The sequence below is a fragment of the Calonectris borealis genome, chromosome 4 (assembly GCF_964195595.1).
Source record: "Calonectris borealis chromosome 4, bCalBor7.hap1.2, whole genome shotgun sequence".
In the NCBI taxonomy this organism is placed as follows: domain Eukaryota; kingdom Metazoa; phylum Chordata; class Aves; order Procellariiformes; family Procellariidae; genus Calonectris; species Calonectris borealis.
In genome coordinates, this window is record NC_134315.1 from 82,462,200 (window position 1) to 82,489,019 (window position 26,820).

A 26,820-nucleotide genomic window follows, 5' to 3' on the forward strand; every position below is an offset into this window, starting at 1 on the left:
ATTTGTGTGAGCCTAGCAGGATACCGCTTCGAGCCTTGCTGTGACGTCTAGTTGTCATCGCATGGAAATAAACACAATTAGCGTGTTAATGACAAGAAAATGATGTTGTATCACAAGGACATCCACTAGAACCACACCAACCAGTTGCGGAGCTCAGGTGAACAGTCCTGCAGCTTTCAGCTGAAATGCAACTCCCAGGACAAGAGTTTATTCTTCTAACAGATAGTAGGCAATATAAATTTATTCATTACCGAAGGCTGAACTGGCACGTAAGTTGATCGGAACGATTTCTAGCCTAAAAAGAAATAAAAAAGCAATCCAGACCCATCTAACACCTATTCTGTCCCCTCAACTAAAGCGAGATAAGGCTGCGCTCCTCCTCTCCCCTTTCGCCCCTGTTTATATGTACTTGGCTTTCAGTTCCTCCTGCGCCTGGTCTGAGAAAGCCGGGGTGAACAAAGGCAGCCCCGGGAGGAGAGGGGGGCGAAGAAACTCCCCCCGTCTCTGAGCTGGGAGGGTCCCCCTGAAGCCGAGAGCCGCTGACTTGCGAGGCCTTGCCCTCCCCGGGCAGAAAGCCCCAGCAGTTATTAATGTCGCTGTCACCGCCCCTCTGCTGGGTATTTTTCTTTCAGCTGATGGGAACACAGTCCTCGGAAAAGCCCGAGCATCACTTCAGGCTCTGATCGCCCATTTCCTGAAGCAGTTTACCTGAAGGACCATGTCTAATCGAGTGATTATAAGGGCACTGATTTACCTTATCTGGAACTAAACTGATTATTTCTCATACTTCGTGGTATTTAATAGGAGAAGAGGAGGGAGGAGGATGAGGGAAGAAAGCGCTACCTGATTAGGAGTTCAAGAGCCTACTCTAAAGGAGCCATAATAAAACTTAAAAGAATTTGTGATGAGGAAACAAAGTACCCTTTGTTGAAAACAAAAAAAGAAGAGAAAAATCTTCCAGTATCCATAACAGAAACCTATACGCCACCCTCCACCGCAAACAGACTTAGGTGCTTCATAAAAAGGCAGCTGACCTCCCAGCAAGAACAAGGATGGTCGGAAAAACATATTCTCAACGGCTCTGCGCTCCAAGACAAACAAAGGATTTTAAAGATCAAATTAACATTATGGCCGAGTCATTCATGCAAAGAAAACTAAACACTATTAACACGAAACTGGAAAACGGACAGTACTGCAGATGTGTCATGCAAAGGAAAACCTGTACATAAATAGATTTTTTTTGTGGTTTTTTTTGCTAATGCCTTTGCTCCCCCCCAAGAAATTTCACCTTCACCCTTTACTATATTCTTCCATACTTGCTGAAGTCGTTTTTCTGTGTGGCAGAAAGGAAAAGGAGTATTTAACCTCCCTACCCTGTACCAAAAAGGTGTAATTCAAACAAGTTCAGCAATTCAAACGTGGCTTTTATTTCATGAATAAAAAAGCTGTGGCAATGAAGTTATGTAGTCCTCTGAAAGTCCGAATCTAGAGAAAACTGAACTGAGTGTATTACATCCTTTCAGGATTGACATGAACTGGATTTCCACTGGAATTAAGAAATAATAATTTTTTTTTTTTTTTTACAAACCACTCTCAAAGCACCACGGCCATACCAAAATAAACGCTGGTTTCCAGCAGGTAATGCCAGCATTAAAACAAATGAAGACCCCTTCTATTACAGCTCTCGCTAAATACTGCTTCCTTTCCCGGCTATTTATTCCAGCCATTAGCCGGCATGGATTTTCCTTTCAAGAGGGATATTGCAAATTTTTTTTCTTTGGACAACACTTATAGAGGTCACGCACATTTTACAAGATAAAGATTCAGGCAATGAGCTCTTTAATATATTAGGGTAAGCTGACAAACAGAAAAGGTCCTCCCCCAACTCCTATGAAAGGAGAGGAAATATGTGCCCTTATTCAGAAGTTGCATCCTTTTTTTCTTTCTTTTTTTTTTTTTTTTTAATAACTGAAATTTATGTGCATCAGCAAACTTTTGGGCATTGTTCTTCCCAAACTAAACTGTTCCTTACAGCCTCATGTTTACTGAAGCCTAAAATTAGAACTGACAGCAATTCACTGCAACAAAGTGGACTTCTTTCCCTGCCTGCCTGTAGCCTGCATCCCATTCACGGCCTCGAAATCCAGGCATCTCTTGACATTCATCTGCCAGGAGAAGAAAAATAGGGCAGGGCTGAGGACCCGCGGCTGCTGCCGTGGTCCTGCCGCCTCTCCTGGGGACCTCACCTTGGCACCGCCGGTATTCTCGCTCATCTTCCTCGCTCGCGTCAGCCTTGGCCGACAGGAGCGCATCCAGAGCTCGCTTGCACTCCTGCAGCAGCACGGCCACGGCGTTTTGATTATTCATGAAGGCTGATCCCACTCGGCTGTGAATTGGGTGTCCCCGGGTGCACGGTGATCAATTACTTAAGAGAAGACACGGATTCTAAATGAAAAGGATCCCTTCAAGGCTGAGGTACCTGGCGAACAAAGGAGGGGGAAAATGATTAACTAAAGTATCATCAATTATCTGAAAGGCTCAAGCAGGGAGAAATAATAGGGGAAATACATGAAAATACATGACAGCCTCGGAGGACTTTATTAGAGGAGTGTGTGAAATTACTGCAGGGTCTCGGTGACAAACTGTGCGAGGCGAACATCTCCGAGGTGCCAGGGAGAAAAGACGGGCTCTTCAATGGAGCTGTGCAACCCCAAGCGGGAAGCGACTAGCCAGGCTGCGCCGAAGCCCTTTGCACCTGGGAGGCTCAGGCTGTCGCACGCTGTTAGCCGGGATTGAATGGCAGAGCCGTGCACGCTCTGAACTCGCAGAGGATGCTGCACGCGTTTTACCAGACCACGGGGGCCGTCTCTTTTACCCTGGGGCACAGGAGCACGTTGCTCTCTCACCTCCTCTCACGCTAGCCCTGCGCCTGCCACGCAACGCGGCGTCCTGCCACGGTTTGGGTGAGGTAGTGGAGCTAAAAAGGACTTTGAAGGAGCCCGCCGGAACGAAAAGTCTTTTTGCTGATGCTGCAGCACGCCGCAGGAGCTCACCCAAAGGCACAGGCCCGCAGGACAAGCGCTGGAGCTGATCGCAGCTTCACCAGCCCTGCGACAGACAGAAAGGACGGGGGCTTTCGACCGTCTTACCAAACACGCACAAGGCTTGTTTTTGGCACAGCCGGGTCTCCTGCAATCAGACCAGCTCTCAGGAGCCTTTCCAAACTTGATAACCCCTCGCCTTCCCACCTCCCGCACCGACGCCGCCCCTCTGGCCCCGCAGGCTGCCCACCTCGTGCCCCCACCCTCAGGAAGCGCTCCCGGCACCAGCGCTGCCTGGGTGCTGCTGAGCATCCTTCGGCGCAGGGGCACCCACGAGCACCCACGGCTCGGGGCTGAGGAGATCGGCTGTTAACAGCCGGGCACAGGCTCTGGATACGCTGTAGAGCAACTCACACGTGATATGCAGGGTACCAAGGCCAAATCCTTTCCAGTTACTACAGTAATTTTGGGGGAAGCCCCTAGTAGCAGAGGTCTGCCAGCGTCTGCTTGGACTGCTTCTATCCAAGGCCGGGTCTCTGTACCTTCACCCAGCTGTCTGGCCTGCCGTAACTTTTCCACTGCAAGTCCTTCAGGTGCTTATGGCATTGCCAATGGCGATGCAGGAAAAAAACCCCACCATTTCCATCCCAGGTATCTGGCTCAGCATCTATCAAAACAGTCGAGCAGCTTTCAAAAATGAAGCACGAAAGAAATACTTTGGAGTTTTTTCCACCAATTTGGTGATGGTCTCACTTAGAAAACTACTCCCACAGTTTGAAGCGATGTAGTCAGAAACGGCCTTTGTGAAAACATTTCTAAAATCAGGGAAACAGTAAGGCTATGAAGGAGGAAAGGGAGTGCAAAGGAACACACAGACAGGCAGTTTGCTCTGCTGATGAGAAACGATTTACATTTTAGCAGCTAAATCTCCAGTTAGTTTTTTTTCCCTTTCTGTTGCAGCTCTGGGATCGCTGGATCCCGGAGCTGGTGCCAGATAGCCTGCGTTCTCAACGGCACCAAGTAAGAGCAAGCTGCCAGATTGAAAAGCAGAGGGCAAAAGAGATGCACTCATGCGAAAGCAGAGAGGATCAGAGAGCCTGCCGTGGAAGGGCAGGTGGAGCAGAGCAAAAGATGGGATTCATCAGCAAAGAGCCTGGAGGCAGGAGCTAGTCAGTGGGGCTGTGACTGACTTTGCAGACAAATGTCAGAGAAAGAAAAAATTAAAAAAGTAGCCGGAGAAGGGAGATTGAGGACAGGAACACAGGCACCTAAGAGCAACTGGAGAGCAGGGTGGACAGGAAAAAGATCAGCTACATACAGAGCCATGGATAAAAACTTAGGCAAGACTAAACACTGTTAAACCTTCAACATTTCCTAGCATCTGAGGCTTGGTTTTGTGATCGCAGGGATGTTTTGCTGGTGTCAATTCTTACTGTGCAACCCACACCGTGGAGCACCTCGACAAAGCTTCCTTCTACACCAGCTGCACCCCGGAGCACGGCACAAGAAGGTCCTGACACAGTATTCAACCAGCTGCAAAAGCAGACTGTAGTCTTCACATTCTGGAGAGTACAAAACATCCTCTAGCAAGAATTAGAATCACAGAATAGAATCATAGAATATCTCAAGTTGGAAGGGACCCCTACAGATCATCGAGTCCAACTCCCTACGTTGGGATTCTCAAGAGTACAGTGTCAGACTGAGATACAGAGGAGCTAGCTTCACTTCTTGGGTCTGCTTTTGATGTCCTGGTGATGTCAAGTCAGATACCCTGTGCCTCGTTTCTCCTTCCACTGTCACATCCGTGAGAGAAGAACAGAGATGCCAGCTGAGATCGCGCCTGTTTGCTGGGCCACTCCATGGACAGCTGGAAATCTCGGGTGCTGTGAAGTCAGGTCTGTCAATGTCTGCGAGATGCCTATCGTATGAATGAATAAAAAGCCCATATAGTGAATAAGTGCTCTGAGGAACAGCACAGGTTTCATTGCTGTATTTGTGACTCTCAGGCAATCGACTCTGTGCTCAGAAAGCTGTTAAAAAAGAGCCTGTCCTTTCTCCCTGGCAGCTCAGAGATGTTTGCCTCCACCAGGAAAAACAATCAAATAAAATACACAATACAGGGCAGAGTTCTTGTAACGAGAGCAGGTTAAAATCTGCGCTCAGGTTCAGTTCCCATCCCTCCAACAAAACATTGAGGTGGGATTTCTGCCGTTTTCCCTTGCCTTCACAGCTCTGCCCAAGTTGGTATTTCTACCTTTCTTTTCTCCAACTGCTTTTGTATTATAAATGCTTTCCTGGGAGAGGATTTAGAGGTGTTTTCAGAAAACAGGTGCACATGCAGGTTATCAACACAGTCCAAGAACACGACTCCTATGCATGGCAAAGTTAAAAGAAAGCCACAAATGCAGAATTTATAGCTGAAGGCCGCTCCTAGTGCTTCTCTCCCCGTCCTGGTACAGGACGTTAAGAAACAAAGCAGAAGGAAAACCCAGAAAGGGTTCTCCATCTTTTTAAGTTCCAAGGAAGAGTGAGCCGGGCCACCCCATGCAGGACATGGTCCCGCAGGGTTTGAGCCAGGTCAGCATCGCTGGATGCTGATAATGGGGTGCTGGGATCGCCTCCCACATGACAAAGGGATGGACCGGGCACAGGGCCCATTAGGGGCTCCCATCAGGAGCAAAAGGAGACGGGGCCAGAGCCAGGGCTAAAGACACAGTTACGGCGTGCTCCGAAGTCCACCCACGGGACAGGGCTGAACTATCTGTCACCAACAAAGATCATTCCAAAAAAAGACCACGACACTGATGGGATGTGCTTGCAGCACAAGGTCCTAGATCACATCCTAGTTCACAAAGGTCCCCGCTCCCTAAGCGCCTCCAGGTCGGCAAGGACAGACATCTGAACCTGGTGACAACACCCAGAAAGCAGACTCTTGGGAAAAGCAGAGTCCTCTCCTCCGACTCTGCCAGGTCTAGAAAAGATGATCCAGTTGCTGGGTATCCATCGGGGAAACGAAAAGCAGTCCCCTCTGCTATAATCACAGTAACACACCTATGCTAGTGTTGCTTGCTCTGTTAACTACACTGACATCTGCTAATTGATTTATCTGATTACCCAGCCCTGTGGGAATGAGTGTGCGGCCGTCCCATGAGTACCTCCCAGGTTGGGATGAAGCATCCCTGCCATCTGGCCCTGACTCCATTCCTTTGTGTAATTGATTTCTCAAAAAAATCTCGTTTTCTAGAGAGTCCTCTCTTGTAACCACCGAGCACGTATACACGTATCTCAGATCCGCTGCGAACATTAGCCCGAGTGAGCGGCGGAGACTGCTTCGAGAGCATGCAGAGGCATGTTGGAGAAAGCCTGCGTTCGACTGCCACCTCGCAGCCCTGGTAAATATATGTTCATAAACACAATTTTTTACGAAGATGCACTAAAGCAAAGAAGTGCCGGGATACTTGCCTTTACAAAAAATAACACAGCATTAAGAGCATCCGAGGGAGCTTACAGACATGCTCCAACTTATCTATGTTGGACAGATAGATAAGAGAGCAATCCAGAGCCCAAAATGAGTCTTGTGGAAAGGCTGGAGAGCTGCAGTGCTGCAGCCTGGCAGATCACGTTGGGTCTTTACTGTAAGCGGGAGGGCCCCGTGGCTTTGTGAGCCACACAGGCTGCGAGTCTCACAAAGAACTGATGGGGCTTAGCGAGGAAGCTTAAATTAGTGTAGAAGTACAGCACTTGGCTTCCTAGGATTGTAAAGATTTAACTCACCGGGAAACTGCCAGATCTATAACAGTGATATATGAACGTCAGCATGTGAGAAATTTTTCTTCAAGTACATTTTTCCAAAGAACTGAATAAACAGCAAGGACACTCAGAGCAATAAATAATGATTTACAACAGCAGTGACAACAAAGTGCTGGAACCATACAGAAAAGTGCAATAAACTGTACATCAGTACTCAGAAGGAAGACAGCCTTTTGAGACCCATCACGAGGGGCAATGACTCGCATCATAAAATCTGCTTAAAATGCACCGAAGAGCTTTAAACTATAGCAGCATCCTTTACACAGATGCCACTTCGTAAGTTGTGTTTTGTGACAGCTGTAGCATTGAATGACAGCTGGGACGTGAAAATAACCAAGCACACAGCTTATGGACCGGGGGCAAATGCAGGACCTCAGACTAAAGCCAAACAGCAGAACCAGCAAAACTTCTAGAGGCCTTTAGAACCCTCTCAATGCTTACTAATCAGCTTTCTTAAAGTACCGTTAAATCCTAACAAACAGTACTTTAAGAAGACTACAGTTTTGAAGTGATAAAAAAATTGCAACTTGATATGCTGCAAAACTGTCTAGACAAAAATGCTTTCTAAGGACGCACTAACAAATGCTGTAGCTACCACTTTCAAAACACATAATAAAAACAATTTTGCATCTGATTGAGGACTTGAGCATTTTTGGGTGACAGGAAAGCTCCTTTACTCCACCCTTTGGGCACAGAGTGTTTTTAAATGGTTGATGTAAATGTCAGACACTTTAAAACAGAAATGATGAAAAAAAACCTGTGCCATTTCTAGTTGGAGCCTCGAATAAAATAACTTCTTGCATCAAATATGATGAAAAAAAAATTTACAAAGGTCTCAGGGGATGAGAAAGTATATTTCTGTGGTTGCCCTCTAATCGGAGCTGGGGTTCAGAACAAGAGGGAGGGAGGGAGGGAGGAATTGGGTGGGCTCCAGTGAAATGATCTCTTTAATAAGAAATGGGCCATACTGTGACATTTCAGAGCCCTTGGGCTAGAAGGCCAAAAGATCTGTCAAGTGAAAGGAATTTTAAGTTCTACTGTGGATAGAAGGAGGCCTGGGAGTCAATCTAGCTAGTTTAAGACCACAATTAGCTTTGGAGGCTTTAAGAAAAAGAAGATGTAATTGCCGCATTCAAACTTCAAATACGGCAAGCATAACAAGCATTGGTTTCTCAGACAACATCATTTGGGAAATTTTCCACAGCATTATGGTCCTGAAACACAAATTAGAGATCGCCAGACCTTTTCTCTCTGAAAATATATTATCCTAATTTTCATCTTATTCAGGCTACCCTCCAGTTCCAGGGAGACTAATGAAGAGGAAGCAAAGACCTGATGAGTTCCATGTGGAGACTACATTTATGGATTAATCCCAACAGGGAGCAAATAAACCTTATTCCCAGAGCTCTCGGTTGGGACTCGACACAATCAATCGAGGAATGGATAGTTATTTATGACTGAGGCTGTTTTGACTTTCAAATAAACATTTTAATTATTTTAAGTGCTACACTGGAACTTAGAATCTGAGCCCTGTTTTCATTTCGACGCCTTGCTCTCCTCCCTCCTAATCCCAAACCACGCCGGTCATTATGATACCGTGCAAAGGATACTGATTTTCATGCCCATAACATTTGAAAGTGTTTGCCAAGGTAAAATCCACCGGCCAAAAAAACTAGGGAAAAGGAAGGAGGAAAAGGGAGGAGGATCCCTCTGAGCGGAGCCAGTATAAATGAAAGGAACACCCTCAAACTACACAGGGCTTAAAGAAGCAGAAGTGCCCAACTCTGAAACCCTCTTGTAATCTTGTTGGCACACCCCGATCCATCTTTCTGTGCTACTTTTCTCTGCCTGCTCTGACAAACAATTATAATAACCCAAGTACTTAAGAATGTTTCTTAGTTAACAGCTATTTTTCAATTCAAGTATCTGCACACCACTTGCACTTACAGCTTTTCCCTCCGGTTTAATTCAACAGGCTCCCCTCTACAGTTCAGCCATACCAACACCACGTGGCAGGAACAGCATTTTTCGTGCATGCTGGGGTAGGAATCCTTGCCTCCGACTCTGCAAAATCCCGTTTCCTTGTTCTAATCAAGTAATTAGCTGCCCAACACGAAGACTGCACACAGCAGCTCGTGGTGTACCGTGGCCTATCTACACAGAGCTTCACTAAGGTCAATGAAGCTACATTAATTTTTGAGGGAGCTTTTTAAGCTGGTATAGTCTCTTGCTAAATAAGGAGGACAGGGGTGAAATCATGACACAGAGGCAGTGCTGGATCTATTCTAGCTGCAACCCCTCCTGCAACTGATCGAGTTATGGTCTCATCTTCACTCCTTATTATGATATTTTGGCTCCCCTTGCTTTCTGTAGGGAGACTGAAAGAATTGAAAAAGATTGTCCCTAGAAGAGCAGTTGAAGATTGAGGCTGGGTTTTTTTTCTTCAGCAGGTAACAGGGAGCACGCACATCGTACGGCACCCTCAGCTGCTCTCCCTCTTGCAGATTTGCGCACAAGCCTTCTGGAATCCTTCCCATTACATGTGTCAAAAATGACAGGCTCAACTTTATTTTTAGATTTGGCAGCTTGAGGGAAAAAAAAAACCAAACAGAATAAGAAAACATGCTTACGATAATCTAGCAAAGGTTTCAGTGATTGAGTTAATATCATCTTCCCCAGAAAGCATATTCAGTTTCCTGACTATTTCAACGCATACATGCTTGCGTTTTCCTAGAGCATTTACCTTTCTTTTCAGTACGCGGAGGCTTTGCCACATGAAAGAGAAAAGATGGTTTTTAAAAAAAAAAAAAAATCGATTTGCTAGGGGCTTTATTTATTTATTTATTTAGTTTATTTCTCTGGCTTAAAGATTAGATGTTTTCTTTTGGTAAAGCTGGATATACCAACTGGCATTGGCTGTATTAAAATAAGGAAGAACCTCAATCAAAAGCCTCTCCTAAGGCAAGCTTTCTTGTTAATATGCACCAACATGAAAGGCTTTCTTTTCACCCTATACAACTACAGTGTGTGTAAATTGCAGGGGGCTCATTGGCATAAATCTTGGCTGTGACCTCTGAGGTAAACTGGATTTACATTACTTTCTGACAAGAATTAAATGAAGGCCTTGTGGATATATGAACAGCCTTCTAGACTGCAACAGATGGGCATGAATGTGCTCCCTAGGCAAACTATCAGTGACATCTGTGTCCTCCAAATTCTGGTGGTCTCAGCCAATTAACAGGCAAAAGGGAAAAAAAAAAAGCCAGCCTCCGCACAGCTACCCCAGCCAGAGCTGAAGCAGAAGTGCTTCTGTTTAGAAATGGGATCAAGAACAGCCTCCAGCAGCAAGGAGGTGGTTAGCCAGCTGGGTATAATACGGAGGTAACATTACAGAAAAAGCTGAAGTAATTAGGTAGAACAGATATTAATATTAATACAGAACAAATCCCAGCCTTAGCTAAGCCTGCATAAGGCTAGCGTAATGGGCTACCGCGATGGATTTACACTGCTATAGCAAAGAACAGAGTTTTGTCAGTCCTAAAAAGCAGAAGGGGGGTCAAAGTGAAGCCTGGTGCCTGACACAGCTAAGGCAGGCATTGCAAAAGCCCGGCTCTCGATCCATATTTAAACCTCCACCACATACCGCTCTCCCTGCGGCAACGCGAACTGAGCACCCGAAGAAAATCTCTGCCCCTGCAGACCTGCATTTAGGAATCATAGAATACCTCGAGTTGGAAGGGACCCATAAGGATCATCAAGTCCAACTCCGAGCGTGCCTCCTCGGGTGGATGGGGTCGGGTAAGCAACATACTCAACGGCCGCAGCACCTGCCTGCTCCAAAGCTCAGCTTAGTGCTTTGTGGAAGAGCATTTAAGTTGCAAACAGACCAGGAAAAGAGCCTTTCTGGTTTTGTTTGTTAGAATGAGGTTTGGGATTTCTTAGTGCAGCACAGACACAAAATAGAGCTTCAGTAAAGTTACTCCTATTGAGGAAAAAAAAAAAAAGAGCTCCAGAGCTTGACTTCAAAGCTACCCTTAATCAGAGACGGTCGTTTGCCAGGACTTTTGTAGGAGCAGTCAGGGTGTAGGGGCTCAGGGGGGTGGCAGGTGGAGGGGCGATCACCCACAGAAAGCTGTACAAGCCAAAACCACAGGGCAGAGCTGCCCACCGCACGGAGCTGGCAGAAGGGGGTACCGGGGAGTCAAAACTGGTCACCGAACTACAGAAACTCCAGTTTGCTAAACGCTCGCTGCCCGAGATCCGCGTTTCCAGGCCGTTCCATTATACCAGAGGAGCGAGCCAGACAAACACAAAACGTGCAATAAGCCGCTCCTTATGAAACATATTCTCAGTCTCCCAGTTTTTAACCGAGCTCTACATCCCTCCCACGGCAGGAGCAGGCAGGACCTCTGGCTAAAACCAGATCTGCGACGGAGCCGGCGCTGGGTGCCGAACAAAAGCACCTGTTGTTTTGCCCTGGTCATGACTTTTCGGAGAGGCCATTTGGGTGCTTTCCCCTCACCATTGCTATTTCATGTACTACTAGGGGATGCAAAAAAGGGAATAATTGAGGGGCAGATCAATAAATTAAAAAGTCCTAAAAAAAAAAAAAAAAAAAGACATAATGAATTTGGTACAGCACATATTTTTAGATCAAAGATGCCTTTGAAGTGACAAACCCTTAATCCATAAACTACTGAAGCACTTCCTTTCTCTCCCAAACTACTTGTTGTCAAATAAAATGGAAGTTAAGGAAATTATCTTTATCTGAAAATGGCCAAAAGAAGCCATCACCTAATGACAGCCTTGTCAAAATGACAATTGGGGAAATTGTTAGGAAGGGGAGGCCTGACGACTGGAGGAATAAGCTTGCTGTTTGCTCTAATCTGGTCAGGCAGGCCCCACACAATTCTAGTCAGCTTGCTGTGTGAAACAGCTAAGTCTTTGTCAATGCGAGCAGGGGCTGGAAAGACTTCTCTTTCATGAATATGTATCACCACCCTCCACGTCTACAGAAAAAAACCCTTCTAAACGGCAAAATAAAAAAACCCAACCTATCCACCAGCATAAAAAAATCAATCCCAAAACAACAAAATCCTAAGATATGGAGCTGTGCGGAGAGAAAAAACTAATAAGTAATGAAAGCGCACTTTTTCAGAAACGGAGCCAGAAGGATCTTCTTCCCAAAGGCTTTCTTCGGACTTGTATTCCCCAGCAGACTGGGATGAGGCACTTCCAAGTCATCACTTGTAAGTACACAAAAGCAAAATGGCCCATCGGGGTATATAATGTCTGCCACTGTATTCTATATCTAGCATTTGTCTCAATGTGCTGCGTGCAGCAAACCCCAGGCCACGAATACACGCCGCTGGGCTGGTAAGACGGAGCCTCACGTGAATGCCTGCTTACTTGTGCGAGGAGGAAAGCACCCATAGCAGGTCTAAACGCTTCCATGGGCAAAGGTTTCAAGTCCAGGCACTGAGTCAGCTTCGTATCAGGGTAACAAATTTCCTGTGAAGCTTACAAATACACGACATCAAAAATAAAGATGATTCTAGGTTTAAGGAACTACATACAGTGCATTAATACGGTCAGAATGGGTTCCTTTACATGCAACTACACAACCGAGGCTTTCACAAGTGGCCAGTGATTTCCCAGTACTCCCGCTAAAACAATTTTCTGAGAGATGTTCATGACCTTCTGCAAATAAAATCCTTCACAACATCTCAAGTCAGTCTGAATCACGGGTCCCCTTGAAGTTCGGGGGCTTTTTTTACATATATACGATATGAAACTTCAAGCATTCAAAAGACTGGCATAAAACCAAAACAGGAGAGCCAAATCAAGCCTACTGGACTGCCAACTGAGGCTCATGTACAGACAGAAAATGCCTTTAAAAGATGAAATGACTCAGAAACGCACGTCAGAAATATTGTGCCTCTGCAGGACTAATGCTGAAGAAACTCTTGTAAGCCCATGGTGTTTAAAGCAACGGAAGGGCAGACTGTGAGAGAACGCAGGATTGAACCAAGCCTACGCCCACTGCAGAAAACCCAAATGAAGATATTTTAAGATGTGGTGGATTTTGTCTCTATAGGAGAGCTATGATATCGTTCAAGCATTCAACAGTGTTTGAAAAGTTACCTTCAAATGTTTGTTGTTATCTTTTTAACTCTGCTTGTAAAACTGCAAACTAGATCTTAATTTACTATAGAGAGCTTGTGGTGATATTACAAACTTCAGTTTTTCTCCAAGTAACACACAGACTATGAAAGTCTGACTTCCAGCAGAGATATCAAGACACAATGCTCGATTTTGAGGTTTACAGTATTATGCAATGTTTGCTGTAGACATTTCCATTTCATTAGCATATTCTAGTTTACATGAAATCCAGCAATGAATGCTGTCCCTGATCTAAGGCTAATCCTCTTTAAAGAGCTACAGGCTATATTACATGTGGCCACAGCCACGGTTATGCCATGGCTGAATCACTTTGAAGCCTATTGAACAGTGTTCCCTTGTGAGACTATACACAGAGCCATAAACCAATGCTCCCCGTGCTGTGAAATCCTTCTGTTTTCATCACCAAGAGTTTCTGTAAGGGACAGACCCTCCCTAGTCCCAAGCAAGGGGCTGCACAAGAGGGAAGAGATACGCGGCTGCCTCCACCGCCCCTCGACGCCAATTTACAATCGGAGCCTATATGTCTACCGTAATACAAATGCCTTGTTTCTAAACATCATCTAAACATCATGCTGTTCCTAGACAGCGGCCGCGCCAAGGGAGGGTTAGCAGAACAATAAAAGGTAAAGATGAATCAGGCACCTGCTTCCTCGGGCAAATCCTCTCTCTCTCAGTCCAGCAAGGCTTCTGAAGTACAGCAGGTTACAGTGGCTCAATCTGAAAGGCAACAGCCAATATAACCCCGAGTGAGACAGAAGATGCCAAAGTGAGAATATTTATTGAAACATGGTTCCCGCCTCTATTCCACCTTACAACCCTTTCTGTGGAAAAGCTCACATTTATTTCAGCAAGGTTCACATTGATTTCAAGTCTATTTTTTGGTCACTTAGTTTTAGGATGCCAGCTAGAAAGCAAGAGCGATACCAAACCGATTCACTAGAAACTACAATTAAAGCCTACATCCAAGGAAAACGGATAGTGTTGTATTGTGCCAGTAAGCTCCACAACATAAAGACATCGCAGATAGAGTATTTCAGGACACAATCATATATATCTTTAAAGAAGGGGGGAAAAAAAAAAAAGTAATGCACCTCCAAGGCAGGCTGCAGCTCTCACAGCTGGGTGCCTTAAAGACTATAAACTGAGATAATGGATTAGAGTTTTTATTGCCACACAGCACAGAATGTGCAACCTTTAACACCTTAACATCTATACAAATTCAAAGGGAAAAAAAAAAAAAGAAATGCTATATTCACTGGTCCTGCTATGGGTCAGCAAAAGACAGCTTATTTTAGTGCTTATCTTTAACTCTTCAAAATAACATTCTTTGTTCAATCGCTGCTTTTGAAGGGAGCTGGAAAGGTTGGTTCTGTTCAGTCTGCATCGTACACGTGAAATTATCTCCATCTAAATGGTGTCAAACCAGACAGAGTGAGCAGATTCGGTCTCTATGGTAAAAATCTTGGTCCCGGTGAAGGCAACGTTTAAGCTCCTTGCTATCAAAATAGTATCTCATCCAGTATGTTGATAATCCAACACATTTAGAATTGCTAGTATATACCTAGGAGACAAGACCACATCGTCCCTCATGTGGCGAATGTAAGGAAGTACAGAGATGGTGCTTTAGAGGCTATTCCAAAGTGCGCTGAAGTCGTGCGCTGCTTTCGGCCAACACATTTCACTGGAGTTTGTATCAATTGTCACAGTTTTTACACTCCAATGGATTTGCTTCAGAGCAAGAGGTAACAGATTTTTTTAATGCGGCAAATAGATTTTATCATTGTTAGAACCTTATCAATCCCCAATACAGTATTTAAAATACTTGCCACTAGCCGAACGATGTGTTGTGATGCCTTTGATAACTGCTGGTATCTGGCCGCTTTGAGAAAGTCCAGCTTCCTCAGTTTAGTTCTTTAGAAGAGGGAATAGCAAAGAGCAGAGAACAAACTGAAAAGCAAGGGTCGTGACCTAGAGAGAACATACTTACCTCTGCTGTAAACCTTTGTGGGAAACCTGGACTGTTGTTCCAGTTCTTGTAAAGAACGCTGTTGGTCTCTTAATGGTCACAGTTGATCAGTGAGATTATAAAGGTTGATAAACCCTCACTCGATGGTTGTAATACACCAGTTCAAGCCTTCTCTTGTTCAGATCTTCAACGTGAGAGTTGATGTGAAAGATGGAGCTTGCGCTTCCTGGCATGCCCTCAGTCGTACAGAACTCGAGCCAAGGTGTCACGCTGTGTGCTGGGCTACCCACAGCCACACAGACTTCTCTTAAGCAAGCCTTGGTAAGGCCCACTCTCATATAGCTTGTGAATCTGACAACGTCAAAAACTGAGATATCATGAAGCTACCATAGGTCACATGTAAGAAGTTCACACGATTTCTGTACGTTGGGAAAAAAATCACACATGAATTGCATACTTCTTGGAAGCAATTACAGAAGGAAAAGCCTTATCTGCATGCCAAGTATTTTCTCTTTCTAGTTTGGGAGAAGTTCCACAAAATAACAAATGTAGGGAGTGTATATGCCAGCTACAACTGTAGTGATGTACAACTAGGGGAGCAAAACTTCAACTGGTAAATCACCTCCACATACAAAGATGGGAGATGACCACCAAATAAATCAATGCTGGACTCACGGTTATTGGTAAACAAAAGAGAACTCCAGTAGGGCTCACCAACAAAAAACCCACAGCTTTTTAACTATTATTAGAAGACACAAGGGAATCCTGCGAGCACAGTTACAATCAGCAGCTGTGCATGGAGTATTCATCCCCAACATGTTTCTAAGTTGCACAAATTATTTTTTCATTTTCATCTCTACTGAAATTCATTAAGACACTACTCTCTGAGAAAAGCAATGCTCCAAAATGTTTAAGACGCCAGGTTTTGTTCCAACTTCCAAAAAAAAAAAAAAAGACAACAGAGAAGAGCTGACAATTTTTCTTCTGTATCAGGGCTTAAAGATGATTTAGTTTTAATTTTGAGCAAGAAGCAAGCACCTGCTCTATGGCATTGAACCTCCCTTACTCTTCTTTTTCCGCTTCTTGTCCTATGAAGACTGGAATCACAGGAGCTTCTCTCCCACCGTGCTGCATGAACCTTCCTCCAAAGACATAGCTTCAATAAGAAGGGGCTCCAAGCCACAAGGAACACCTCCACCTCTTTCCACAGTGTCCCTGCTGTGCTTTCTTTTTCTAGCGCTGGATCTCTACCAGCTCTTTATAGAGAGGGCAGCCATCCTTTCAACAGAATAAGGAGGGAAATGCGGAGGACTCACTTACTGGGTCTTGCTGCGTGATGCCAACAGACAGATCAGTCTGTCTCACCTCCCAGTCTCTTCCCGGCATTTATTTCCCTACTTCCCCGTGACTGCGTGGTTTCACTTGTCTTGTAAGCCACTCCACAGGTGTCTAGTCCTGAGCAGCAAAAGCAGACTGGGGAGAAAGCGGAAATAAGGGCAGTGGGATGGATGAAAGGGAGAGAAAACAGACAGAGGGAGAAAGGCCCCAGAGAAAAAACAAAGAAAAGGGTGGAAGGAGCGACAGAAGGGCTAGGAAAAATAATCAGGAAGATGGCGAGAGGGAAGAACAACAGACAGCGAGAGGGGCAGGAAGATGGAAGAGAAACTGAGATAGCAGACAGGCAAAAAAGAAGTGAAGGGGAGAAGCCAGAGGGGTTCAGAAGGACGACCAAGGGCAGACCGTGATGTAGGAAGAGAATGAAAATGAGAACTTGGAGAGCGGCATAAACAAAGTCCATCTTGTAAGAAATAGTTCTCTTCAGTAGTCAAGGTGAGCTTCCTCGTTAGTTTATTCAGGTCAGATGAGATGGGAAACGGAAGACTGTTTTTCTGAGTAAACAAGGAGCAAAGAAATAAACAAACATAGAGGGAACGATGCTCTCTCTTCTTCCTTTGGAAGACCTCCTCTCTGCTTCACAGCGTGGAGCTGTTCTTGGCACTGGGATCTAAAAGTTCAGCGAACGCACCTCCTTCCCACGCACCTCTCCTCCCTCTCGCACTGAGATCCAGCTGTATATCTTGTTTTATCTTTGTAATACACATGTCTTTGAGAAAGGCCTATTTCTTTTCTGTTTGAACAGGAGGCGTTTGTTGCTGTATGGTAGTAATAACTCATTGCAGAACCTAGCTATAGGTCGTTGCATACTCTGTTACACCTTTCCCAAACAAACTCTTGGAAGTTACTGCTGCCATTATTATCATTAACTTACAAGTACCGCAACAGCTCTTGCAATATCTAAATAAAGTTTCTGACTTAAAAAAACCAAAACCAAACCACAAACCACCAAAAACCCCAAAACAAATGGTGGGTCTCCATGTCTGGTCACACATTGCCACCTACTGGCTCCCACCCCTGTACCCTCAACAGCACTAAGGCGGTTTGGATCAAGAAACGGGCTGTGAAGCAGAGAAGAAGAGCAGCAGGAGGCACAGGTTGGTGTTTGAACCCAAGACGCGCGTTACAGGTGTAGGCAGCGAGTAGAATTATACCCTAGCATCGCCTACACACAAGCAAACTCATCCACCAGCCTGGATTTTATGGCTCGAAAGCAGCAATCAGCTCTCACCAACCTCCTCCTCTGGGTCTCTGTACATCCCTGAACGAGCGAAGGACAATTTCAGGTCACCCCTGTGCCACCCCAGGAGAGCAAGCCTTGGGACCGGGGAGGTACAACAGCAGCGTGCCCCCTGCCACCCAGCACGTCCAGGCCCACGAGACAGACCTGCCGCGGCAAGACAAGAGCGAGGCATTGAATGCTGGGGAAAGTCAGCAAACAGAGCACACGTCCCTCGGGAGCCGTGCCCGCAGGGCTGCACAAACCAGGGGAACACGGAGGGGGCTGGGGGGGCAATTCGCTCACCTACTGCGCTCTTCGCAGGCTTTCTGCTAACCTCACTACAGAGGCTGCACTTTACATGTTCCACACGCATGACATCGGAACACGAGCGCGTTGCTTATGTCCCCTTGTGGCAAGAGGCCAACCCTGCAGAAAAACAGCATCTCTACATATTTGCCTTAAAATCAAGCCCCGATGCATTCAAATCCACTGCCAGTGTTTGTACGCAGTTTGACGTAAGCGGTCTCAACAGGTCACAGCATCTGCTTCAGTATTCACATGATGACACCACTGACAAGCTGTACCAGTGAGTGGGAAAGCCGGTAACCAAAAAAAGGGCCACCAGAAAACCACCGAAATCATACCTACACAACATTTACAAGTGCAGTCACCCCTTACACCTTCATCCGTCCCGTCACACAGCTGGCAAACCTAAGCACTACATCGGCAGTTTTGATAACCACATGTAAAATCTGGCCTTAGGAGGGAAGGACAGAACCGTGGTGAAATCTCAGCACCACTGAAATCAGGCCAGACTTGCTGTTGGTCCAACAGGATAAGGATACTTTCATCATGTTAATTTAAATAGCAGAGAAAAACAGAAAATTTCAGGCTGGTCCAGACTACTGCTGGCCTCATATCTTGCCTCAAATGTCTGCAGACGGCTTGTACGCAGTAAGAGAGACTGAACTATAAAGGACATGACTCCCGAGCATCCGAGAAACGTTATCACAGCGTTCCCATCTCATGACCGGCTAGGCAGACCATTAACAGCCATCCCAACTGCACCGTGTGCCTGAGCAGTCAAAAAAACCCCAGGGATGTTCTGGTACGGTGGGTTAAAGCATAGGAAAGAAGCTCAGGAAGGAAGGTTTCACTTTGAGTCATTCAGAATTAGCTGGAATACAGGTATCCAAAACCAGCCCTTCCACTCACTAACGCAGAATACACTTTCTATAACTCTTCTGACCTGCCATGAACTTCCCAGAAAGAGAAACAAACATATTTGCCCTCACTGACGCTCAGATTTTCAAAGCCCATCGTCACTGAAAGGAATGTAAGAGTTCCTAGTATTTTTCCATTTTCCAGATTTGCCTCTTTAGGCTCCAGAATTATCCGAAGCCTTAAAAATCTCTCGTTAGAAAAACAATATACTACCGCAGCCAAACCAAAACCGCCTCAGTCTTTCAGCCTATGCATTACAAATACTTAATTAGCCCAAACGGCTAGCATCGATAACATGCCACCGATAATTACACAGAGAAGCCACACCAGGCATACGTAAGCAGGAAACATCCATTTAAAGTAACGAGCATGACTTTTCCTAGGCCTTCCTCCTCTCTAGGGATTGGCAAGGCAACAAATACAGGTGTCTGAAAAGCAACTAGCTGGAAGGCCATCTGAAAGGAGAGCGTGGTTCTGCTCCACCTTCATTTTCACATCCCACGCTGTCTTCGTAATCCAGGGGAATGCAGTGTGCCACCGGCTTTCCAGTCTGGTGTGGGAAGGCTCAAATTTCCATCAACTCGATTATCCGTTGGATAACTCCAGGGACACCAAGTAGATTCACGCTCCGGAAAGGAAAGCACGCCTGGGGAAAATCACAACCCCAGGGGAGGACGGGGTTGTGCAGACAACACAAAACAAGACAGCAGCCAGAGGTACTAGGTTAACCTTGACATCAGCTCCCCAGGCCCAAGTCCCAGCAGCTCAGTCACCACGCAGTGCAGCTCAGCCCTACAGGGCTTTGCGCATTTATTTGCAGTTTCGCTTTTGACTCAAGAAATTTCAATAAAAAGAAGGAAGTTATTGTAATACAGGAATGAACTCTAGTAAACCACATAACCATTTTAGCAGGAAGACCACCCAAAAAACCCACAGGCACAGACTGCCTGAATTTTTTTTCTCATAGGGGGCAAACCTGGAGTTCTTGTCCTGAAGCTGGCAGCATTTCAACCAGTTAGAAACTTATGGAAGAGAGGAGCACTAAATGCAGTTCCTGTCCTGTCCTGTACAAAATCATGCAGAGCTGTATTTAAATCATAAACTAAGAAGGAATATATAGTTAATATGAGGTTACATAATTCCAAGGAAAAAAGGAAGGGTACTTACATACCTCAATAGATACAAGTATCGAAATAATCCTACCAGAAAAGCTCCCTCGCTGCCCGGGAAGCAGGCTGTTTCCGGAACCAAAGGGCTGACAGGAATTACAACCATCGACAGATGCAATAAATAGCAAGATTACACAACTCTGGCTTTTCCAGAAGACAGCAAAGTGCTTTTGTGTGAGCACGTACGCCCAGCCCTGCCTGCTGCAGGAACGGCATTCTGCTAAGGGAGAAACTTGGAAGAATCTGTTTTTCTCCTCTGTTTTTCAACGTGACTTCTTGCAAAACACAGTCTAACCCCTTTTCTTCTGATGTAAGGGGAGAAGGGCATACGCAGCAGACATGTTAGCCCGCGTACAGAGAAAAGCTATTCTACAAGAATTACAAAGGAACTTATCAACCTACGACTAATTTACCTGTTTGTTGATTAAATAAAAGGAACCCGCAAATGAAAAAGAGTTTATATGGACCAACACGGTATTTCGCCACCCGTGCCAAAGCAATCAAAGCTACGGTACTTATCAAGGCACAACACCTTGCTAGTCACAACACTGTACAAGCATAGGTAAGGGAGAACGCCGAGTTATCTTGGATTCAGACCGAGATAAAACAAGGGTTTTTTCTGTACTCTGCCTATTGTGCTGCGCTTGGGAGTAATCTTGCTTAATAAGAAAAATGAAGCAGCTCAATGAAAGAGAATTGCTCATTTTTTCCTACCAGATGGCAGGGCTGCCTCAGGATTTCTCGTAAAATGGAAAGTTTTCAGCTCAGCTTAGATCAGCAGTGAAGGAAAGATTAGATTTTTTTTTCCCAAAGGCAGCGCAATGAAGCCGAACCACTGTTGCTTAAAGCAAATAAATTGAGTATTTTAAAATATTTGGTTAAGAGCATCATCAGTCACCTGTTATGCTTATAATGTGCTGTTAACCAAAGCATTTTACTCTCCAAAGTGTTAATTTGGGGGTGAAACTGAAATTATTTTGTCTGAAACCTGAGCCTGCAAACTCCGGATGGTATCTGCGACTACCCGTGTGAGTAAGTTACTCACAACCGCGAGATTTATAGATGTCCCCATAAAACCCCAGACAGAGCTGAGGCTAATTGTTTTTTTTCCGGTTTATTCACTACAATAAAAGGAGATCGCGGCGTACTTATTGGAAAAACAACACAGAGTTCATCCTCCGTTCCCAAGACCGCCCCGGCACCTCCCGCCTTCCCGCTTCGCCAGCCCCCGCCCCGCTGGCGGGAGGGCCCTGCCGGCGGCCGAGCCGCCCGCCGCGCCGCGACCCTTGGCCGCTCCCCGCCTCCCCGCGCGGAGCTACCGGGCAGTGAGGAGCCGTCGGAGCCGTAGCCCGCCCCTCGTCGACCCTCCGGCCGCCGCCTGAGGCCCCGCTCCCCGCAGGACGGAAGGCGGAGGGAGGCGCTCCCGGCCGCCAACAGGTGAGGGGCGCGGGGAAGGGGGAGGGCCGGGTCCGCGGCTCCGGGCAGAGCGGGATTTCCTCAGCGAGTTCCGAGGGAGCTGGCGGCTCCCGCCCTCGCCCTCCTACCGAATCTCTTGCGGGGGGCAGAAGATACGGCTAGCGGCCACGGCCCGGCGTTTTGGGGAGACAAAAAGGATGGCTGTCGGTGTGTAACGTGCTTGGAAAGCACAGGCTGCACTGCCCCTGCCGCGCAGTGCACAGTCATTTAAAACGGAAGTTAAACAAGAACACACATGTTATTGTTTTTCTTGATACACAGGTGGAACGCTTTTGTTTTGATTTGCAAAAGCAAAGGGGCAGAGCTCTCTGAGCCCTACGTTGTAGGTAGAGAGTTACAGCTCCTGCACACGTTGTTAGTCACTCAAGTAGGAGCCCTGTGGCTCTCACGTTAGGCATCCTTGTTCTGCATGCTCCGTGTCACTCTCCGGTCTCTAACAGTGGGGATAAAGATGCACGCTGAAGGAGGTGATGACGATTTGTTTGACTCAAATTAAAACACAGACAACAGCAGTGCAAGGGGTTACCTTACCATTGCAGGGGAAATCTGGATTTAACTATAGAAAGTTTCTTTCTCCAGTTAGTTTTCTGAAGTCTTTCTCCAGCCACTACAGTCGAGGCAATAGAAACTCCTTCGGTATTTATCTGGAAGCAGGTTCAGTCCAACCTCTATCAACCTGAAACGCGGGACTCGGCCGCTGAGCCCGGGCCGCCGCAGGTGGCACACCGGCAGATGGTGGATAGCTAGCGGGGTCTGTGGGAGCTGCCGAGAGCCAGCGTCAAGGGGTGCTGCTGAAGCAACCAGCGGCAGTTCTTCCCCTACCCTAATTTATAAGTGTAGCCATTTGTAAAATTCAGAAACGTGGAAATAAAGATGATATTTTCAATTGATCTGATACGCAGTTGTATACACTGCAGATTTCTCAAAATATCTTTCTTTGTATTCCTGTGTTTTGCCCAGTCCTGATACATTTCAAACACCAATTAAGGAAGATACTAACGAAAGCAGAACATGCTTTTCAGTTCATATCAAATTCATCCCAAGTCTCAAGAAAGAAAACTGTCTCTGTAGGCCGATCCCTGAATTAAGTGAAAGGACTTGGTTTTCCCCTTTAACCAAAGCTGACCTTGTGTAACATCTCACATCCTCTTTACCGCTACAAAACAGCGAAGAACTAAGCACAGAAAGAGAGAGTTCATCCTCCTGCTCGCAGAGCCGCTTCCCCCTCACCGGAGTTGAGGCATACTAGCAGGAGGGATGGATACAGATGCCAGTGCAGCTTGTCCTACAGATGGCAAAGGAATAACCTGCCGTCGGGGCATCTGTCTGTACTTCTGTCAGAAGCATAGATTATATAGTTCCTAGATTGTTTTCAAGTGAGCTCCGAGAGCTACTTGAAATGTTATCCTTCTCTAATCATCTAAGTGTGGTAGAAGCACTGTTGTAGCCTACTTCAGTACGCAAGCTGAGATTGCTGAACTACTGTGTCAGAACTGTTGCTGTTACTGTGTTAAAAGGAAGCCATTTTGAGGTTTCGCACAGAAAGCGACACACTGATATACCACCATTCACTGTGCTTGGAGTTCATGTACAATGGTATAATTTAGCCTTAAAAAAAACCAGAGTAAGTTAAGTCAGAATACTGAACTGCAGTGATGATTCACCTACCCATAAAAAAACCACAGATTAAATGGAAAACTGCTTTTCAGCATCATTCACTGAATAGAGCTGGTGATAAAGCTCAGGATCAGTGTGTGCCATGTTGGGAACTTACAGTCTCTATACAATAGTATACGACGTATTTTCATGTCCCACTGAAGCCGCTTTTTTTTGGTACTACAGTGATTTCATGCTGTGATTTTACTTCTTTCTTGTAGTTCGGAGGTCTCATTTCATCATGACCTCTTTTGAAGAAGCTGGAACGGAAGAAACAGTCACGTGCCTCCACCTGACCTTTTACCATCCTTGCCAACAAGACAAGATGATGTTTCGTTGCTTCAATTTCCGTAAGCGAGAACAGGTCAGGGCAGATGAAATGGCCAAGTTTGGCCGCGATTCTAATGTCTGCCGTTATAACTTAATGGATACTCGTGTTTCTCGGATTCAGTTTTCATTGCAGTTTTACAGAAAACTTAACAGCTCAGATTTTTGTTTTGAGATAAAGAACATGAGCAAGAAAACCAAACTGATCGTGGACCAAACAGAACTGGGTTACTTAAACAAAATCGACTTGCCATGGAAGTGCATCATTTGTTTTGGGGACTACCAGATTTTAGCAGAGATTCAAGAAGGGGAGTCCATGGATTATTTTGAGACTCACTTACACTTGGCTGAAGTGCCAATCTTGCAAGAAAGATGCCTGCCATCACTGCAACCTATACCAGAGAATGGCATTTCTTCTTCCTGGTTTCCTTGCCAAGGCAAAAGCCCCATAGAGATCGATGAAAACGAGTCATGCTAGCAGGGAGAAGGAGGCTGGATCAGATTTTGATCATTTGAAACCTCCACAACTTCCAAAACTGAAGGCTGTCATGTCAGTCCACTGTTCTTGATGGTTCTCACCGCTGCACATCAGTCTTCTTACTTCTTGTTTCCAGCATAGGCGTACCAGAACATACTTCGTTCAACAGAAACAGATTCCTGCCACTGTCTTCATCAGGGCGTATGTGCCTTCTTATCACCACTGTTTGCCACATTAAACGGGTGGGAGACAGAGGGCCACTCAAATCTATTGCAGCAGATGCAAGTCAAGATTTGTGACCACATGCCTTGAAGGTATATTTAATACAGAGCATGGAGAACAATGTTTTAGCCCCAGCATTGGTTAGCTAAGTCGGGATGTAATGTCTCACTACAGTTTTTATACTTTGTGCTTCGCTTTTGACATTAAATTCCAAATAGTATTTTCACACCAGATTTTGCAGCTCAGAAACACTTTGTCAGCATAGTCCTTTAATGTTTTTATTAACTTTGCAGCAAGATTTTTCTTCTATTTTTAAAATGAATTAAAATATATATTTTTTGCAAGTTAACTACTTTTGCTCGTGAATGTAAATAAACATGCAGTGTCAGTGATCACGGAAAGTAAAAATCCAGATAATTTTTGTAATAAAAGCATTTGGTTGCTTAGTAAGTATTTGCTGTCTTCTACAACTACCATCTGAAAGCACTTATGGTGAATGAAAGTATTTCCAGGACAATCCAGGTAAGAAATTTTCACTGGCACTATTCTGGGCTTTTTGAAAGTGACATTGCTCCAAGATACGAGTTGACCAAAATACTTTCAGCAAGTTTTCTACCTCTAACCCCCACCCCAAGCTCTCTTACAATTTTGTTTACATTTAATTATTTCTCAAGTGGTTTCAGGTAAGTTTTTATTTGCTAGGGGCTCAGCTTTTATTGGCACATGTTTTTTGTCAACTATTTTAGTTTGCTTGAAAGACAGACTGGAAAGAATCAGAACATACATAAGTTACCCATCTTATCATCCCTAAACATTAGGGTGCATTTCAGCATTAATCATTACAAGAAAACTACAATTCTAACAGAAGGGAGGACAGCTGAATTAGATAACATAACCGAGATTAAGGCAAACACCCACAAGTGAGAGAAAGTCACAGGCACAGCAATGAAACTCAAACACAGGCTCATAGAGGATTTCATTTGTCTATTCATCTCATCCTTGCCAAAAATACCTTGTTCCCATGTTTTCTTTGAACCAGGCTCTGGTACTTAGTTAACTTTTACAGCCTTTGGCCTAGATGTGCAATTCAGCGACCATCCTGGCACAAACGCCTCTGTCACACACCCAGCCCCTCAGCTTCACAAAACAAACCAGACATGGTGCTACTGGTTGCAGATTTCCAGTAGTTGTTGGCTGCTCAGCTTTTATATGCTTTTAACCTGAGTCTTCCTACTCTTGAATTAGACAGAGTGGCCAATACCTGCAAATGCAAGATGTCTAGACAAAGAAAACAAAATGCAAATATAACCTGAAACAAGCTCTTGCATATAAAAGCTTTTACATGAAATCAGCCTCTCATATAAAATGCATGCGATATCTTACATTCACTCATTTGGCTCGTGTGTGAGGCAGGAGGGAACTTTAGGTTTGCATTCCCAGTAAACAGCTCTTTTCCTACTAGTGCTCTTAAATTATTACAGATGACATGCAAGTTCTTGTTTTGTGCTGCTTTGGGCTTAAAACCAGGTTGCTAATACTACCACTAAGCAGTACTGTTACCCAATTTCTATTCACCAGCCCTATCGCATAGGATATTAACCTATAGCACTGATCATATTAATGGCTTACACTTTCTGGGCTATTATCTCAAGAAAAAGTGACAACTCTAATGTCAAATTTGCAAGTGCAATATATAAGCAGAAGCGTCTACAAACAGTACTTACCTGAGAAAAATCTTGGGCTGGTCTGCAGAGTTCAGAGTGCTGCATCTCAGTAGATTTTTGTATTCACTCTATACAGAGGGGTTCTACGGATATCCACAGATTCAGAGCAGAGCATTCCTTAGGCACATCTCCAGGAGCCAGAAGAAAACCTTGGGAATGGAAAAAAAAACCCAGCAATTTAATGGTTTCCAAACACTAATCATTTCTACAACTATATTTACCTGGGGTAAGAATCGACTCCAAAAACACACATAAAAAATGAATCCTCTCCTAGGAAGATCCTATCACTGTGTTGATTTGACTAGCAGAAGTTAGTTTGACTGAAGGAGAAGAGTTGTTGTTTTAGTATAGGCATATCAGAACATACTCTGATCACCAGAAACAAGATTCCACTTCTACCTCCCCCCACGCCGAGACTGCCGTTAGTCATATACTGCTAACTTAATTGTGAGAAATACCGCACACACAACGGCAGCTAACATTTTTTCTAAGTTTTTGCTTGGCTCAGCTGTCCTAGTATTCACAATCAGGGAATACTAAAAGACAATGCTAAAACACCAATTTTATGCTTAATCAAGTAATTCCGAACAGACTGCCCAAATATCACGTCAAATGATTTTATATTCAACAACGGCTCAACTGTAGCATAGAAACACACCTATAACTAGAGATAGAGGAACAACTTAGTAAAACACTTCCCTGGAATTAAAAGTAATAGATTCCTATTAAAAACACTATTTCCTACATACAGGCACAATCGGCTAAGTCAACTCCAACGGTGCACTAGCTGAGACAGACATGAAAACAGAGAAGCTGCTTGCCTTACGCAAGGAAGGTTATCTTACCTTTGAAGTATTAGGGTACAGCTGCTTGTTTCTGATAGAAAAAGGGCTCCATGCTCCAAATTTCTCACGTCCTCCGTTATCG

The 26,820-nt window shown here is 45.0% G+C and overlaps 2 protein-coding genes across 2 annotated transcripts in view; one reads left to right on the top strand and one right to left on the bottom strand.

Moving 5' to 3' along the window:
* The window catches only part of ALPK1 (alpha kinase 1), a 57,922-nt gene extending 31,883 nt beyond the window's left edge, over positions 1 to 26,039 (bottom strand). The window contains exons 1-2 of the mRNA XM_075150303.1: positions 25,894 to 26,039; positions 2,247 to 2,479 (exon numbers count right to left, since the gene is read on the bottom strand). Coding sequence (XP_075006404.1) covers positions 2,247 to 2,367 — 121 coding nt within the window. The 5' untranslated portion in view covers positions 2,368 to 2,479; positions 25,894 to 26,039. The remainder of the gene's footprint in view (positions 1 to 2,246; positions 2,480 to 25,893) is intronic.
* On the top strand, positions 23,368 to 24,561 carry TIFA (TRAF interacting protein with forkhead associated domain). The gene has a single exon (XM_075150637.1). The coding sequence runs from the start codon at positions 23,384 to 23,386 to the stop codon at positions 23,945 to 23,947; it is 564 nt and encodes a 187-aa protein (XP_075006738.1). The 5' UTR covers positions 23,368 to 23,383; the 3' UTR covers positions 23,948 to 24,561.
* Positions 26,040 to 26,820: the final 781 nt, after the last annotated feature.